General features: G+C 41.0%; 1 protein-coding gene across 4 annotated transcripts in view; it reads right to left on the reverse strand.

The window, feature by feature from the left end:
* Nucleotides 1–19,517, reverse strand: part of LOC119177046 (solute carrier family 35 member C2) — a 56,309-nt gene that overhangs the window by 31,154 nt on the left and 5,638 nt on the right. For all 4 annotated transcript variants that reach the window (XM_037428407.2, XM_037428406.2, XM_037428409.2 and 1 more), the window contains exons 3-6: nucleotides 9,912–9,984; nucleotides 8,533–8,701; nucleotides 6,727–6,810; nucleotides 1,348–1,523 (exon numbers count right to left, since the gene is read on the reverse strand). In XM_037428407.2, coding sequence (XP_037284304.1) covers nucleotides 1,348–1,523; nucleotides 6,727–6,810; nucleotides 8,533–8,701; nucleotides 9,912–9,984 — 502 coding nt within the window. The remainder of the gene's footprint in view (nucleotides 1–1,347; nucleotides 1,524–6,726; nucleotides 6,811–8,532; nucleotides 8,702–9,911; nucleotides 9,985–19,517) is intronic.

Genomic DNA, 19,517 nt, shown 5'->3' on the forward strand with positions numbered 1-19,517 from the left:
ATGCACACAAAGAGAGAGAAAGAAATTATCTAATTAGCAAGCAATGAATAGATTTGAATAAATACCACACAAAAAATTAGAGTGTCCTAAGGGTGTAGATATTTAATTTAGGCATTCAAATGTTAGAACTGCTCAAAATTGGCAACTTAAAAAAAGTTGAATAATTAGGTTTACAATGTCATAAACTTCGCTACACAAGCCGTTACTGCAACTATATCACCTGCATCAATGAGAGTGCCCAAAGTGGCAAAATCAATTAGTTTACAGTTTATGCTGATAGTTATCATGTGTACATGAGCGTCCCAGAAGTATTCCATACTATGTACACGAACAGTTAAAAGCGATAATTTGTGATTAATTTTAATCCTAGACATCAATTCAGTATACAATATCATACTACAAAACTGCACCTAGATATAAATTCATAGCTCATCTACAACAATGACGTAGAAGTTGTGAATGGTGCTGCAATACGATGCCCATATCATTTCTCTCAATATTTGTATGTTTCATGGTACTCTTTGGCCATTACTGGCCTTCGATCCAATAAATACAATAGTCAACTTTTAATGTGTACTACAGGAATTCATAAACACATTAGTGTTGTAAGCGTCGATGACCCCAGAAAAACCGTATAGCAGCTACACTGCATAATTTATGAACATTTAATAATATTATTTCGACAAAAAATTATGAAGGACAGGTGTATTCACATTCCCAAAATAGTGAAACCAATCATGTGCTGATATGTGCTCATTTTATTGAATTATTTTGCATTGTTATGTATAAATGGAAGAAAATACCCAAAGGGTGACACAGAGTTTTCATATCCCAGATGAAGCTGTCTGATGAAAGCCTCTGCTATTGAGGACAAACTTTGTGAATGTGATTTTCTGTAAATGCAATTTCATATATAAGCCTTGGTTACATGTGGCCCTCTTGAGACATTTACATCATAAGACATTTACATTTTGTAGTTGGTGCAAGATAGGGCCACTAGTTTTGCTATGCCACCGTGCACCTTTTTTCAACTTATTTAACAAACACATAGCAATTTTTTTTTCCAGAGTAACCACATTTTTTCTTCTGTGTTCTCTATTAAAAAACTTGCTAATGTGAACTTTGTCAACATTGATGAAGCTTATTGCATTATTCTGCATGGTCTGATAGTGCAGTGCTGCTACACATATAGAACCAGTCCAAAATAATTAATGAATTAGGATGTTGTCCAACCGAAACTACTCTACACACCAATAGCCGCAGTCACAAACCACGTAAACTTATATTTGCTTAGCAAATACTACAACGAAAAAGAAGCCCTTCTTTAAAGTTTCCTTCACCACTTGCCTTGATAATGCCAGCAATGGAGAGCGTCAGGCTGGAAGTGTACGTGAGGAGCAAGTACTCACTTAGCTCCATCAAAAAAGCGAGCAAGGAGCCTGCCAGAACATACTTGCATGTGCGTAGCACAACTTCAGCATCACGAAAGCGAAACACCTTCTCTGAAGTCGCAATTGGAATTCCTGTGACAGAGACCAAAGACCAAAAAAAGGGCATGCCTAAGTGCACTGAAAAACAAGTTTTCCTCCTAATTTCCTGCTTTTTTTATGTGAAGTTGTTTCATAAGTTGAAATTCTTCAATCAATAGTAAACAGCACATCATTACCAACACAGTGCAACCAGGAATAAGAATTGTCCTGTGATTATAACCACAGTTAGCAGACACTTCAATCCTAAATATTTCTATTTGAAACCTCCTCCGCTGATAATAAACATGTAATTTTTCACCCCCTTTGAAAAAGATAGCACAAGCACATATATTCTGAACACAATGAAGGCTACTACTGTTAAAAGTGGAGAGAGCCTACATAGCAACTGGATAAAAATGCACTCAAGCTTCCTTCACCAAAGCTCATAACCGTTCAGCAACAGGCAAAGTCATATATTCTTTTGAAACCAAACTGAGTGAATACAGAAGCACAAGGAATGATGTGAATTTTAACTGCATTTTGCATTAAACAAAATAATGTGAAGATCAGTAGTAGGTATGATTTAAATCTGACAGTGATAATATATTCATGTTACCCAAAATAATACATTAGTACAGCAAAGAGGAAGAAACACAACAAGCAAAATTTTTTACTACCTCCACTATTAAGAGAGAGATTTTGATAGACACCTCAGAAACATCATACAAAATCTGTTGTTTTTAAAGTGAAAATTTTTATAGTAAACTTCAGAAGAACTAACACCTCAGCAAGTTGCTCAACCTTGGGTAACAGTGCAAGGCAGTTACATAAAATAAAGAATTCTATGCTACTTTCCCCAATTTGCAGGTATCATCTTGCTAAATAGACTACTAGTTAGGCCTTTGGGTGCATGACAAGAGACAAGGAGATCGAAAAACGGGCATTGAAGTTACATTGAAAAATAGCCATACAGAGAGAAAGAATCTAACGAAAGAAGTGGAACGAACGAGTGCACATAGCAAGAAATATTGAGCTACACAGAAGTGAACAAATGTGATGAAGTTCAAGCCAGTGTTTTCTATTTTGTCTATGTGTTTTCCATTCTTTTTTGTACCTCTTCCCATCCTGAGACAAACCCACTTAATAAAGTGAATAAAATGCGATCTTGGGAATGTATTCAGCAAGGTGCATAAGGCTACAAAGAAGTAAAAAAGTTGACAACACAAAGAAACTGGATATAAAGAACTGACAAAAAAAATTGCACTAAATTTTCATCCCCATGTACAAGCATTTTTGTCATTAGCATTACATTTTCACATCTGTATTAACCTTTATGGGCAAGAAAATAAAAATCGGTTCTTGTGCATCAATATTGAGTATGAAGAGAGAGAAAAGATGTTTATCATGAAGCTTCTGTGCAAACATTCCTGGCCAACACTGAGCCAGACGACACAAGCATTCTTTGTTGCATTAAAGCAAAAACACAAGACGACGATGTTGGGCCTTCAACGAAGCCAGAAGTGGCCTCTGGTGAAAAGTTCTATTGTGCAGCCTGGTGTTGCCACCCCTACCTATGTGTGACCCTTCTTTGCTGCTGAAAAAATTTCTGCAAGATTATTCTATTGACTGAATATGCTTGTGGTTGAGTATTTTTCATTTAGATGATAAATAAACTTTTCCTACAGATTTTTTTCATTTTTTATACGTCTCATGTTTTAAAGACGTTTACATATGTGCAAAAATAAATGATTAACATCGGTGCCTATATGAATGTTTTGAGCATTTCTCTATTACCTGATTGATAGTATGAATGTGGTCAATTATTGAGTAGCCTGTTCGAAATCCTGCTTGTTCTTTTGGTTGATTGAATTCTAATGTTTTCTTAACTCTGTTAGCAATTACCTTCGTAAACAGCTTGTATACTACAGAGAGCAAGCTGATCGGCCTGTAATTCTTCAAGTCCCTGTCATCTCCTTTCTTATGTATCAAGATGATGTTAACATTCTTCCAAGACTCTGATACTCTTCCCGTCAGAAGGCACCTCGTAAACAGGGTGGCTAGTTTTTCTAACACAATCTGTCCTCCATCGTTCAGCAGATCTGATGTTACCTGGCCCTCACCAGCAGCTTTACCTCTTTGCATGCTCTCCAAGGCTTTTCTGACTTCTTCTATCATTACTGGTAGGGTGTCATCTGGGTTACCGCTAGTTCTTATAGTATTAAGGTCGGGGTTGTCCCGGCTACTGTACAGATCTCTGTAAAACTCCTCCACTATTTTAACTATCCTATCCATATTGGTAGTTATTTTGCCTTCTTTGTCCCTTAGTGCATACATCCGATTTCTGCCTATTCCAAGTTTCCTATTCACTGCTTTGACGCTTCCTTCGTTTTTCAGAGCACGTTCAATTCTCTCCATGTTATACCTTCTTACACCGAATACCTTACGCTTATTAATCAACTTCGAAAGCTTTGGCAGTTCTGTTTTGTCTGTTGTACTTGAGGCTTTCATGCTTTGACGCTTTTTAATGAGGTTCTTCGACTCCTGGTACAGCTTGCCGGTGTCCTGTCTAAGTACCGTACCTCCAACTTCCACTGCACACTCCGTAATGATACTCGTCAGACTATCATTCATTGCGTCAACGCTAAGGCTGGTTTCCTCGATAAGAGCCGAGTACCTGTTTTGAAGTGAGACTCTGAATTACTCTACTTTCCCTCTCAGTGCTAGCTCATTGATTGGCTTCTTGCGTATCAGTTTCTGTCGTTCCTTCTTCAAGTCTAGGCGAATTCGGGGCCGTACCAGTCTGTGGTCACTGCATCGTACCTTGCCAAGCACTTCGACATCCTGCATGATGCCTGGGTGAGCACTCAGAATAAAGTTCATTTCGTTCTTATTTTCGCCTTTAGGGCTCCTCCATGTCCACTTACGGTTTCCTCGTTTTCGGTAGAAGGTATTCAAAATCCGTAAATGATTGCACTCTGCGAATTCTACTAGTAGCTCTCCTCTGGCATTTTTAGTACCGATGTCATAATCTCCCACTGCCTGGTCTCTAGCCTGCTTCTTCCCTACTTTCATATTAAAGTCTCCCATCAGTATAGTATACTGTGTTTTTACCTTACTCGTTGTCGATTCCACGTCTTAATAGAAACTTTACACTGAAGCGTCATCATGGCTGGATGTAGGTGCACAAGCCTGTACCACCTACATCTTGTATCTCTTATTGAGTTTAATTACGATATCTACCTCTCTTACATTAATGCTATAGTAGTCCTCTTGTTGCCAGCTATGTTTCTGTCAATAAGGAACACCACTCCCAGCTCTCTTCTGTCAGCCAACCCCCCATAGCAAAGGACTTGCCCATTCTGTAGCATCGTATAGGCCTCATCTGTCCTCCTAACCTCACTGAGCCCTGTTATATCCCATTTAACACCCTCTAGTTCCTCGAATAGTAGAGCTAGACTTGCCTCACTAGATAAGGTTCTAGCGTTAAGCGTTGCCAAGTTCAGGTTCCAATGGCAGCCTGTCTTAGGACCCTCTGCTGCGTTGCAGATCTGACCACCACCGTAGTCAGTTGCTTCGCAGCTGCTGGGGACTGAGGAACTTCATACATGCATGCATGCATACATACATACATGCATGTATACATACATACATATATACATACATACATACATACATACATACATACATACATACATACATACATACATACATACATACATAACTTTCATAGATTACGAGAAGGCGTTTGATTCAGTAGAAATATCAGCAGTCATTCAGACACTGCAAAATCTGGGCGTCGATGAAGTATATATAAACACCCTGGAAGAAATACACAGGGGATCAACTGCCACCATATTGCTTCATAAAGGAAGCAACAGAATACCAACCAAGAAGGGTGTAAGGCAGGGGGATACAATCTCCCCAATGCTATTTACTGCTTGCTTACAGGAGGTTTTCAGGAATGGGAACAGTTAGGTATAAAAGTTAATGGAGAGTACCTTAGTAAGTTGCACTTCGCTGATGACATTGCATTGCTAAGTAACTCAGGGGACGAATTGCAACTCATGATTACGGAGTTAGACAAGGAGAGCAGAAATATGGGTCTTAAAATTAATCTGCAGAAAACGAAAGTAATGTACAACAACCTCGTAAGAGAGCAGCACTTCGAGATAGGTAATAGTGCACTTCAAGTTGTAAAAGACTACGTCTACTTAGGGCAGGTAATAGCCACGGAGCCGAACCAAGAGATTGAAGTAACTAGAAGAATAAGAATGGGCTGGAGCACATTTGGCAAGCACTCGAAAATTATGACAGGTAGATTGCCACTATCCCTCAAGAGGAAGGTATATAACCGCTGTATCTTGCCGGTACTTAGCCACGGAGCAGAAACCTGGAGACTTACAAAGAGGGTTCAGCTTAAATTGAGGACGACGCAGCGAGCAATGGAAAGAAAAATGGTAGGTGTAACCTTAAAAGACAAGAAGAGAGCAGAGTGGATTAGGGAAAAGACGGGGGTTAATGATATCATAGTTGAAATCAAGAAGAGGAAATGGACATGGCCTGGGAATGTAGCGCGTAGACGGGATAACCGCTGGTCATTAAGGGTAACTAATTGGATTCCCAGAGAAGGCAAGCTGGTTAGGGGGAAACAGAAGGTTAGGTGGGCAGATGAGATTAAGAAGTTTGGGGATATAAATTGGCAGCAGCAAGCCCAGGACAGAGTTGACTGGTGGAACATAAGAGAGGCCTTTGTCCTGCAGTGGATGTAGTCAGGCTGATGATGATGATGATGATATAAATGTGGAATGAGGAATATTTCTTAACCTTTTCATCTGTAGTCTGGCAGGAGGTAAGCTGTGTTTGAGCTACTCAGAGATGGTGGGATGCCTAGCCAAAAATCTTGCTAGTTACTATATGCCATTTGCACCATTTCATTGCCTAGAACACAAACATCACAAAAGACAACTCTAACAGCATGTTTGTTTCTGTGCTTTCATGACCGAGTTGCAGTGCCAGACAGAACCTTTGTAAAATGGCATGCCTCAAAAAATGCCAAATTTGCTTTTTCTCAAGGTATGGGATGCAACTTTAACTGTTCTAGTCCAAGCTTTAGTTCAAGATTTAATATGTAAAAGTAAAATAAAGTATAATGTTGCTGACAAAACGAAAAATGTTATTTAAAAATGCAACCTTTTGGACTCTACTATTCTTATGCATTTTTCCACATCTGGCTCTTGGTCAGGAGAGGTACACTCACCTTCAAATGCTATAGCCAGTGGAAGAAGGCCAAGAATCATCCATGGTTGGACATGGAAAATCATATCAATTGGATTACCTAAACCTGCATTGTAACAAGAAAAAAGACAGTGAAAAAATGATTAATACACAGACATTTAATATTCTGCCCATTATACATAAAAACTTTTCCTATATTAAAGTGGTCAGAGACCAAACCTTGGGCTTAGTGAGATAACACATCCTAGGGACACTACTATGAACAGCTACAAGGAGAGTTTAGAAGCGGAGCATGAAGTTGTCATTTTCTCGGATGCCCTTTTTTTATGCAAAGGCCTGTGCTCACTCTCTCCAGGGCTGCCGGTGCCAGCTGTTTGATGTCAAACAACAGATGGAATGCTATTGGCCAATAGCTGACATAAATCATGAGGGCCATTCAAGAGTGCCATCGCTTCTTGCCATGGGGTGCAAGGCCGTGCCGGTGCTGTGCTCTGCTAACATTTCACACTAGCCACATCCATTGTCAGGAATCACAATGGGAGAAAGTGATCACATTTTATCTTGCGTGCTCAAGGTCGTGAAGTGTGCTGATCTAACTTATTTCCTTCATGCCATCCCTTCCTGTGCAACTTTCGGCACGCTCGTCGGAACGAGAGACGAGAGAAAGCGCATCCAACGAATCCCTGTATCTGCTTGTTATGACAACTTTGAGAAAAGTATTTTGCAGCTTGCAAGAATTACGTTTACACAAATTTGGTGCCTTGCAAAGATACATTTTGCATTGACTTTACAAGAGAGCACAATTACATTTTTTCAAGCTGACTAAGGTCAAAGTAAGTGTGTATTAAAATACTATACCAATTTCTACAGGGGTAGTCAAAAAAAGTAGGAGATGCATGCAGACTTAAATACCATAAATATTATAAGCTTCATTTTACTTTCAGAAGGATGACAAATCTTAATTCTGCTCTCCCCCCCTAAAAAAAATCTGTCTACTATGCTGATTTAAGCAGAAATTATTTAACACAGAATGCATATACTATACCTGCCATTATAGCTCAGTTGCTATGGCAATGGGTGTGCACAAAGTGGCAGTTTAAATTTTGGCTGCAACGACCAGATTCTGATGGTGGCGAGATGTAAAAACACTCATACACCTTGGACTCGATGAGTGTTAAAAAGGCCCCAAGCATTCAAAGTGAATTCAAAGTTATCCGCTATGGCATGCTACATCATTGGCTAGTGCTTTTGGTTCACCAACCAAGCCTCACAAAGGACTTTTTTTTTAGATTGTACAGTATAGTCCACTGTTAAAGAGAACACTCGAATGCACACCATCAATATTCTTGGCCCTCTAAGAGCAAGTGGATTAAGAAACAATCTTCATGCAAGTCAATATTCTGTCAAGAAGAGTCGGAACTTTTAACCACCAGTAGTCTTATGCATATCTAAGCTGCTATGATTCTGTAAGATAGCGAAATCTAAACATGCTGCTCACACAGGTGTTCCCTTTAACAGTGGACCGGTCTGTACCAGTATGTATCACATGAGCTAAGACACTCTGTACTACGAGCTGCCACCCAATGCAGTTTTTTCTGGTAATTGTAATATTAAGTTGAACAAAGTATTTTCAATACAGGTGCTTTGCAATGTTTATAAATATTTCATCTGTTATTACAATAGAGATCAAAACTACTGATCCCAACACCAGAGTGAAGCCATTAACGCGCAGGGCTCTTGGTAATAACTTGTCATGAAGCCTAATGCAGACACACACAGACCCCTAAGCAGATTGGGCATCCCGATGCAACCACCTTAATCAACTCACCGACTTCTTTGCGTTGCATCACAAGTTGAGCAAGGGTCCAACGGAGCCCAGCAAGGAATGAGGCACTAAGAACGAGCAAGAAACCCTCTGTGTTGAACTGCGTTGATTGGTAGGTAAACATGAAAAGTCCGACTGCTATCAGAATTACAATGAACACAAGGGAACACCGCTGCAAGAAACAGAGAGCCGAGAGATTTTTTGAATGTCCAATCTGTAGTTGTCAAAGCAAGGTGTAGCCATTCCCAAAAAGAACATAAAACCATAGCTGGACAGTTACAAGAAAGACACAGCTAGAGGCTCACAGAACTTCAAGGAATTTGAATGAATGCAAATGAATTCAGAGACAAATGTTCATGGCTCACAGAAACGATGGAAAGGAAAGAGTTTCCTCACATTTGTAATCTCTAAATGAGATCATCGGCAACAGCAAGGCCGAGTGGGATGTGCTTCTGCACAGTTTGAACCTTCAGAACCAAATCCTGGCTGTCCAGTGCACCTGTGACAGGGCCGTTAGGCTAGACGCTAAAATGGCTCATACCTCAGCTATACTAATCTTACTGCAATTTCAAAATGCTACAGCAGCCACAAATGATTTTTTTTTTGTTAGTTCTATATGTTGTGATGGCTTTCATTTATTGGCAAATAATGACATAAGTCAGCATAAAATGTTAACCAGACACACAGTATGTGAGATGATCGGGCTGGTATAATAAAGAAAAAAGGCATGGTGGCTTTGAAAGTTTGGTCACATCTGTCAATAAACTAAAAAAACAACAATAAGCATTCATTCTGTTATGCAACAGAGCCAAGTATGCCCCAAATATTACACATGCTCTGTGTGTCGCATTTGCTGCAACTTGGTCAATTCAGCCTTCTCATCGAATTATATTAGCTAGAGTTGCCTAGTATACTGACCAGCCTCAAACCTATAATTATGACATGTATACCAACTAATAAAATTACCAAGCTAGAAGACAATAAAATTTATATGTTTATACAATATTTTAATAATTACCTTGCACCTATTTGCTTGTTGGCCATAATTATCTTCAAAGGGGCATACTGACAATTTTTTTCAATGTAATTGACATAAAAGCACTAAAAAAGTGGTTATGTGACTGCATTTTGTGCACTCGTTTGTCCATACAATGAATTCGTTGTTAGCACCCAACGTTTTGGTGTCTAGATACAGCACAATGCTGTTTAACACTCTGCCAACATGATCTTAGCTTTTAATTCATTATTTAAATGTATACACGCTATAAATTTAGCTTCTCATGCCACAATCATTAACCAAAAAATCTACTTCACTTTCTCTTGACTAACAAAAAAGAAAGGAAAAAAAAAAGCTCGACAAGGAAATAAAAGGATTCACTCACCCTGCGCTCAAGTCCGAAAACCAGGGAAAATCCTAAGATAAATATAATGCAAGTAGATTTTGTCATTGTGTACCTGCAAGATCCAAAGGCATCAAATGAGTGAGATACTGTGTGGCTGGGTCTAATTCTCATGTAGCATCAGTACAAAGATGCCGTTAAGTAATAAGCTAACAAGAGCTGCAAAGAGGACGGCTTAAGCTGTCGATAACAGACAAAATTAAGAAGCAATCGATATTTTATGTAATGAGTTCTTGAGCAACAAGCTATGGTGAAATAATAACTAAATATTCTAAATACGGTACTAGGCAGGTCACAAAGAAGGAAAGGGAGTCAGCATCATTACATTAGCAGTGATGTACTAACTCAAGTGTTGACAGTTACTTGAGCATGAGGACACCGAAATTCTTCTAGCACATTGTGTACAGCTATATCACACATGCTAGGGCTGGTCATTAATTAGGTATTAAGTTAATTAACAGCTTTTGATAATTGCATAAAATAAGTGATAATATATAGTTGCACGTACAACATCGATAAGGAATGCGTTTGACAGTTTCTTGCTACGGGTATTTGCATGAAACACTGTTTGAAATAAACCTGTTGCATGCCTCTAAGCAGAAAAAAAAAAAAGCACGAGAGACGGATATTGCTTTTGTACGAAAGATACTTCTAGTTAAAGGGCCCGTAAACCACCCAGAGTTCGAAATTATGTTGTGGTGGGGAAATTGTTCATGAGTGTATGATGAACAAGGAGCCGTTAGTTTCGAAACGGTGCAGTAACAGCAGAGTTAGACAAGTTCCAACGACCACACCTTTCACTCTCTTCTGTGTTTCCCTCAGCTGGTATCCTCTCCCACGCCGCTTTGCTCTCTCGCCGAGCGCTCCTCCCATGCCCCTCCCAATCTCGCGTAGCATACGCCATCGCTGATGCGCAGCTTGAAACACCACCTACTTCGGTTGCTGCGACTCCGGCCTTTGACTCGGTCAGTTGCGTGCTTGTTGGCAAACTGTCACTGCCGTAATCGTGACGGTATAGAACCTGCGTTGCGCGCACACCTTCAAAAGATTGCCAACGCGATGGACCTGTATGCCATGCCATGCCCCGCATGTGTTACACGCACGCGGGCAACACGAAGAACAACAACAAGCAGCGCGGACAGCTGCTTGCAGACTGACCGGAAGTTGTAGGCTCTTGCTCGAACAGTCACAGCATATTTGGCATATTTAGCTCGGTGCGTCAAAAATGTGGCCCAGCGCATCCCGCAGAGGCACGAAAGGTCCGAAAAGGGGGAGGGATTGTTTCTTGGAATTCGTGGCATGCCGGCGGCTCATAGTGCTGCCACGTGCAGAATCGTTGATCGCGACGTCATTCTGCACACGATGAGCGCGTTTACTTGAAATACTTGAAAAAATATTGGAGGTGGTTTACGGGCCCTTTAAATCAGTTAAAAAAAAAGAAAGAATGTGCCAGCAAGTTCCTATGATACGCCCAGGTGTTGAGATCCCATTTAAAGCTAGAAGGCTGGTTTGAGGCATGCTTGTATACAATTTGACTGGTACATTTCTAGAAATAACACTATTTGTTTGGGTCTATGTATTATATCCCAAAGCCACGATATGATTATGAGAGGCACTCTGAGGCATGCAACTTGCATCACCATTTTCGTAATCAGCGGCCCAAAAATGGTGTTTGATCTCTGGCTAGATTTCATATAATTGCTGGTTAATATATGCTAATCGTGGTCTCTGGAGTAGACCTTTTACCACATTAAGAAGCATCTGCAATTATAATCTGTTCTAGATGAAGGAGGTGCAAACTGCTCTAATAGACAATCTACCATTCCCAATTACCTTTCAAGGAACATACCTGACGCCATTGATGGATAAATAATGCTTCACCAAACACCCATTAAAAGAAGTGTTCAGGCATGTACTCGCAGATAGGCTCACCCAAGACTCCTTTTCATTATCCATTGTAGCTATATCCACACCACAGCCTAGTCAAGTTGCAAATTCGTAGTGAACACCTTGTTGAGTTCATGCCCTGACCTTTGCCCATTAATGAAGGGAGGTCCCTCAGGCAACAAGTACTACTAGCGGCACTAAATCCTTTGTCTAGTGAGCCACCAACGAGTCCTTGTGAAGCTGTGATGCGATTTCTAAGTTGTATTAGTCACTTACTTTATTTATTTGCTTGTTTTTGTTGCTTGTTATCAGATCCTTGCATTTATGACGCTGACTTTGTATCTTACTCTGGTGTACTGTCTATGCTGTTAAATTTGAAAACCAAGTCTTCATGTGGTGCAGACCAGATTCCAAACGCCTTTTTACGCAGATATGCCGAAATACTTGCTAAGTTTCTTGTAGTAATATTTCGTACTTCTTTGTCCACTGGGAAGCTGCCGAGTGACTGGAGGATGGCTCTGATTGTTCCCGTTTTTAAAAAAGGTGACCGGTCCAGCTTTCAAAGTTACCGTCCAATATCCTTAACGTCTCAATGCTGCAAGATCATTGAACATATTATTTCCAAACAGATTTTTGAATTTCTAGACGAAAATGCCGTACTAACAAATTTTCAACATGGTTTTAGAAAAGGTTATTCCACGGCAACCCAATTGGTGATAATAATTCATTCGTTAGCAGCGTGTCTTGACAATAACGGCCAAATTGATGCTATATTTTTAGATTTCAAAAAAGCTTTCAACAAGGTACCACACGACAAATTAATAGCAAAACTTAAAAACATTCACATTCCGGATATTTTTGTTTCCTGGATTGCAGCCTACCTATCCAACCGCCAACAGCTTGTAAAAATTAACGAAGAAGAATCTCGGTGTCCTCCTGTCACCTCTGGGGTTCCACAAGGTAGTGTTTTGGGACCATTGCTTTTTTTGTTGTATATTAACGATTAAGTAACTGTTGTTGACCCTACTGTTCAAATTCGATTGTTCGCTGACGACTGTGTTTTGTTTCGGGAAGTCACATGTACTAATGATCAGAACGAACTCGAGAAAAACATTGAAAACGTGCGGGAGTGGTGTGTAGAATGGGGAATGGAATTAAATTTGGAAAAAAGTGTATATCTCTATGTAACGAGAAAGAAAAACCCTAGTGAACACGTGTATAAATTAGGATCGTCTTCTCTCACACATGTTGACAGTTATAAGTACCTCGGCGTTACGCTAACAAACAACGTATCATGGAACATGCACATAGATAATATTTGCTTGTCTGCCTTTCGGAAATTATGCTTCCTAACGATATAAGCTCAGAAATTCCCCTCCAAACGTAAAGCTTCTTAGTTATTTCACTTTCGTTAGGCCGAAGCTGGAGTATGCGAGTATCGTGTGGAACCCCCATACTAAACAAAACGTTAAAAAACTTGAAAGGATTCAGCGGAAGGCCATTCGGTTTGTTTATTCTAGGTTTTTGCGAACGGACTCTCCCACAGACCTAATGCTAGCTAATAATATTCCTTCCCTTCAGGATCGTAGAAAGAAGTCCCGCCTTGATTTTCTGTCTCTTTTATATAATCGCAAACTTTCCCTTGATCCAACCCCTTTTCTTTCCCCATCAAACACAAGACCGACAAGACATCGCCAACCAAATGCACTAACTCCGTACTTCGCGAGAACGGACACGTTCAAATTTTCATTTTTTCCACGCACCATTTCAGATTGGAACCAGACAATCGAATGTAGTACTTGCGATACTGAGTAACTGTGCACTGTTTTTTTTGTTTTGTTTTGCGTGTATTGTATTTCTCTTAGCATTACACCATGCCCTCCTGCTTGGACCGAAGTGTGGTCCGCAGTATGTATTAAATAATAAAAAAAAAGAATAGATGATTGTCATGACGCTCAGAATAAACAGTGACATTTTATAATCACCTGACTGGGCCTCTAGCATATATTAGCATTCATTGCACAATCACATAAAACTATGTAAATTAACTTAGAGAATGTATACATAATGGCACGAGAAATGCAAGATAAATTCTGCCTGCTGTGGCGGGCATTGAAGAGTGACAGGACGGACTATCCGTGAACAATAAAAACAATGGGAGAAAAAGGAAGAAAGAGGATAACTTTACAGTACAGCTTGATATAGAAATTAATATAATAGCAGAACATGATAATTAGGTGGTGCCAACAAAGTTAGGGTGGAGAAAACAAATATTTGATTGTTTGCTCAAGTATTGTATTGGAGGACTATGTGCAATTAATGATAGTATTTTCTGGTGGTTGCTTCAGAAATTTGGAATTTGCCAAGTTCACAACGGCAGTCCACACTTAGTTCTAGCTTTTGAATTGATAAATGTTAAATCTATTCAAGCGTATTTTGGGGAAATATTAGTACATGAGGGTAAAAAAATACCTGACAGTCAGCTGCGCACTGAACAAAAAGGAGTACAAATGGATGCCATTGTATCCATGTGTTTTGAATAATTACAGAAATTATCAATTGAATAAATCTTCTCAGCCCCTTACAGAGCTAAGAAGATTTATTTTATGAAGTAATCCAGGCCACTGAAGGGGTAAAGCCGGCAATACAGCCTTTCATTCATCCCGATTCATCACACCGGTACTTAAGCACACCTGCACACAAAAGAGAAGCGGAAATCCTCATGACTAGTAGTCTCAATAGGAGGTCAGCCTTCCAAATTTCCTTCCAACAGCCTGTTTGTGCTGTGAACTGTATTCGTCATTCCCACAACCAGTGATATTTTCGCTATCTGTGCATGTAGTGCAATATTGTCAACCACTTTTTGTAAATTACCCTACATCAAGGTCAAAATTACCCTACTTTATCCTACGGAACATTTTATTACCCTACATTTCACCTTACGTCCCAAATTAGCACAATGCAGCAATATTAAAGTTAAGACTATACTTCTTATTACTACGTGCAAACGTGCGATGGTGCTGAATTCAGTAGCAACTTCAGCGATTTCGAAATTAAGTCAGAGAGAGACTAACAAACATGAGACATCAGATTGAAAGAAAGACCGTTCTGGCATTTGTATGGGAACAGCATTAATTCATAGCTGGAAAACGAACTAGGAGTCTCATCAGCAAGTACACAGCTGGCAGCGTAAGCGAAATGCTAACAAAGAGCATGAACCGACATGTCATAGAGGTGGAAAATATATATATTGGGTAGGAGGGATGGAGAGAAAAGCGGCTCTGTGTAAGTACTGCGTCTGTCCTAGGGCACTAGCCTACATAAAGCCACGAGTTTTAGGGCCAACACAGGAAAGGTAAACAGGTCGGCGATAAAAGAAGTAAATCACTACTGGAGGATTGGAGGTGCAGAATAAGGCAGAAATAAACAAAAGAGCAGAAAAACTAAGGTTAGTCTGCAATAAGGTGTGCAAATTCGGGCTGTGCATTTATAAAGTTGTTTTTTATAGGACAAGGACCTTAATTCAGCTGACCAAAACTAGCTCGTAATGTAATAATGCCAACAAAATCTTGAGTTTGCTCAAGCACAGGTCGCCGCCCCGTTATAAAAGGGACATTCATCTATATACCGTCATCGAAAAAACTCGTATGGTCCCTTATGCATTCGCCCAAGGTAAATGGAGGGCGAAAGCCTTTTTTTTTCTTCTTTCAATTTGATTGCGTTGATGCAGGAAAAAGTGTATTACCGCTTTACTATCCTAGCAGACCAAAAAACCCGATATTACTTTACGGTTGGCAACACTAGTGTAGCGGTGGAATGTGCTCAATGTTGCTGTAAAACAGAGAACCTCCCTCCACCCTCCCTATTTTTTATGGTGTTGTTGCTGTTGTGTCAGAGGCATCCCCAGAAACATTTATTGATTTCTGAAGACACAATGGACCATTGGACCACATTATACTGAGGGAAGCCTCTCCTGCATTCTCCACTTATCAATGGGCATAGCAATCATGCTCTTTTAGGATGCGAATGTCTTTTTTTACAGTGCTCAATTGCACAGAATTCCAAGAATAAATAATTACAGATGACATAACATGACCTTCAGCTGAATGTTGAAATTATTGAACTATTATTGCAATTTCCACTTCAGAATTACGCAATTTTCCACTTCAGAATTACAGCACGGCAGGTTATGAAGGACACCGTAGTGATAAGTTCCAGGCTACCAGGAATGGTATCATGTAACCATTCACTGTATGAACAATCTATTACAGCGGACAGTCATTGGTTAGAGATTAAAGCCAGGGTTCACTACTGATGCTGGCTTGCTAGCTCTCGATTGATATGTGGGGTTTAACGTCCCAAAACCACCATATGATTATGAGAGACGCCGTAGTGGAGGGCTCCGGAAATTTCGACCACCTGGGGTTCTTTAACGTGCACCCAAATCTGAGCACACGGGCCTACAACATTTCCGCCTCCATCGGAAATGCAGCCGCCGCAGCCGAGATTCGAACCCGTGACATGCGGGTCAGCAGCCGAGTACCTTAGCCACTAGACCACCGCGGCGGGGCGGCTTGCTAGCTCTCAAGATTGAGCCAATCAGAATGGGCAGAAATGGGCAGTCCAGTTAGATGACACAGAATACCACTCCAGGTTGTTTTTTTTAATATCAAGGGGGGAAGCAGGCTTCAATCTTTTGGAGCAGCTCAGAGAGCAGGAATAATGAGTTTTTGGAGCAGTAAAAGGAGTGTTTTGGAGCAGTTTTGAAGTAGTAAGAGGGTTGTTTTGGAGCAATGCAAGTTAGCTTTGGAGCAGATTTTCAAAGCCAAACATAACTGTTAATAGAAATTATTTGTTCCTCATTACACGGGTGGAAAAGGGTAGATGGGTCTGCGAGCAGTCCTGGGAGCAGGCAAAAGTGCTTTTTGTAGCAGGCCTGGAGCAGCCAGAAAGACACTTTAGAAAAAACTTGGAGCAGCCAGGAGGGCCATTTCAAGCAAGTTTAGAGCAGTAAGAACACTCAGAGCAGATTTAGCCCCGTTCAAAGCACTATTCAAGCAACATTTGTTCAATGCTGTATTTTTCAAATAATCAGCTAAATTGTGCGACCGCCTCATTATTGCGACAGAAACTATACGGACACTCTCGGGTGTTTCCCGCTGCAGTCGTGTCCCGTAGCGTCGCCGCGGTTACTGGCACACACGCTAGCTTGGCAGCCATCAGCAGGTGGCTCGCATACACTTTTTCATGCTGCACTCTCATCGCAAAAAGACTGAGTGAATAGTGTTGATCTCCTCGCGATGGCCGTATTCTTGTACGCCAGCGTTTTTTACAGTTACGTGAGATCGGATACAAAACAGTTAATTGCCAGCCTCACTTCGTATAACATTACAACTTGCTTCTATCACATTCATTGGGTTGCCCTCGCAGTGCAACTGTGATATTTTCAGTCATGCACAGTCTCCGATTTTGTTCTTAACCTGAACGCGCAAGCGTCAACTGCCGAGCCGACAAATGTGAAGCACAGCGACCAAATGAACGAGAATACGCACATGTGCTCTTAAGCAGTTGTGTGCACCTGTCTTCGAAGCTAGGCTGTTCCGGGAATCGGACACCACCCCCACTTCTTTTGCGCAATGTCACTTCCACCATTTTTTTTTTAGAACGCTGCCATAAGGTTATAAAAAAACAATTTCACTGGAAGGGCAAAACAATGAATGTGATAGCAACAAATTGTAGGGCTGGCAGCGAACTTTTTAAGATCGGATATTGTGTAAGTATAGACAACAGTGCTGTAAGAGAGTACAGCTGGGCCAGAGAAAGATGCTTTTTTCCCAGCTTCTTCACCTTGAGAGTGCAGCACGTAGCAGGGTTATCGAGTCATTCATGCTGATGCCTGCTGTGATCCCGACCGTGCTCTTAGAATAAATGTTCACAGCTGTTGCTGGAGAGATCACAGCCTTTACGACACCGAAACTATAACAGTTTCGATGAAACAAAAAGACGGTGTTTCGGCCACGTTTCCAGTGCATCTGGCGACTAAATTCTGCTGATTGATTGATTTGATTTGTGTGGTTTAACGTCCCAAAACCACCATATGATTATGAGAGACGCCGTAGTGGAGGGCTCCGGAAATTTCAACCACCTGGACTAAATTCTGCTGCTGTGGCACAGTATGGCTCTAAGAATGAGAGTTTGGCGCAGCAAGGGTGGTTCGGCACAGGATGATGCAGGTAAACAAGCTTGGCGGACAATGGTGCGAACTGTGCAGCTGTTCCACCTCTGCCATTAATACAAAAAAATTATGTGAAGGTACTTAGTATGCATCCAGACGTGATCAATCGACCAGATTAACCCCAAATTATACCTAGCTCTCTCTCTTGCTGTGTGTGCGCACACAAACACACGAGCGCGAGCGCTCTCGTGAGTTGCCATCATTAAAATGCCACTGATGAGAGAGCAGCAACTCGGTGAAAACAAAAGATAAGTGGTGCTTTCGATAGCTACACTTCAATAGAACTTTTCATGTTAACAGACCTTTTCGCTGTTTACGAACAGGGGTGCTGGACGGCTTCCGGTTTTGTGCATCAGCATACCCTAGGACCATTGGCCGGGGAGGGAGGGGGGGGGACGAATGCTTTAGCAAATAGCCCGCTAATTTTCAACAATTTTCTCCTCTTTGTCTGGCCAAATAATTCGAATACATTTTCTTCTAAGCTACAAACACCATTATAGGAGTTAGCCGTTAACTTTAAGCGCCTTCCTTTTACCAGAAAGTGGAAAAAGAGTTTTTGCTTTCTCTGGCAAAACTAAAAAACAACAACAAGCTTTCTGCTTGAGCGTTAGAGAGTGGTAATTGAAGTAACCGGCAGTTTCTTGGGAAGAAACAGAAGCTGCTGCTATTGCTATGTTGACACCAACCGAAAAGGTGTATAAAGCACCACCCTTGCCATCAATAACAGCTGAAGGCTAGAGTTAAGCCAAAAAAAGTTACCATTGCTTTAAATTTGATGAGACTCACTAAAAATCACTTCCCCATAAAGTCCAAATTTTCAATCTCAACTTCCTGCTACCATTTTCTGATTAAGTCCAAATCGATAACATCGCACCACACATCGTATGTTCTACGCTCTGGTAAAAGTGCGTGAGCACTGAGTATGAATGCGGCCGAAGCGGAAAGGAAACGAGCCGGCTACCTTCGCTGTACGAAAGGTGCACGCAAAAACATTATCCCGCGTGCGAGGCCTGCCATCGACTGCTCCTCAGGCGGAGAGGAAATGCATTGCCTGTGTTTTGTCTGGTGAAGGGCGGTGCTGCATCGCTCTAACTGCAACGGGAAATGATAATCATCATGGTAGCTATTGCTGATGTGTGTGCTATCTTAGCAGGCATCGGCGATCTGCCAGTTCACTACCCGTTGATATGACTGGCAGCAACCGAAAACCGCTTTGATCCTGCAGCAGTCATATCCCCTTACACCAGCATTTCGTTGAACTACAGGACAACATACCGGAAAGCATTGGTTGCTAGCCTTACCTCATATAACATTATAACATCTTGCTAGCACATTCAGTGCATCGCACTTGCGATGGAACAGATTTTTTTCGAGCAGTCACCAACGTTATGGCGAGCAAATCAGGTGATAATGATGACAGGAGCTCGTATAGGTGCACCACGTCGCAAATGACAGACATGAAGGCA

This window comes from Rhipicephalus microplus, chromosome X, assembly GCF_043290135.1.
Source record: "Rhipicephalus microplus isolate Deutch F79 chromosome X, USDA_Rmic, whole genome shotgun sequence".
NCBI lineage: Eukaryota > Metazoa > Arthropoda > Arachnida > Ixodida > Ixodidae > Rhipicephalus > Rhipicephalus microplus.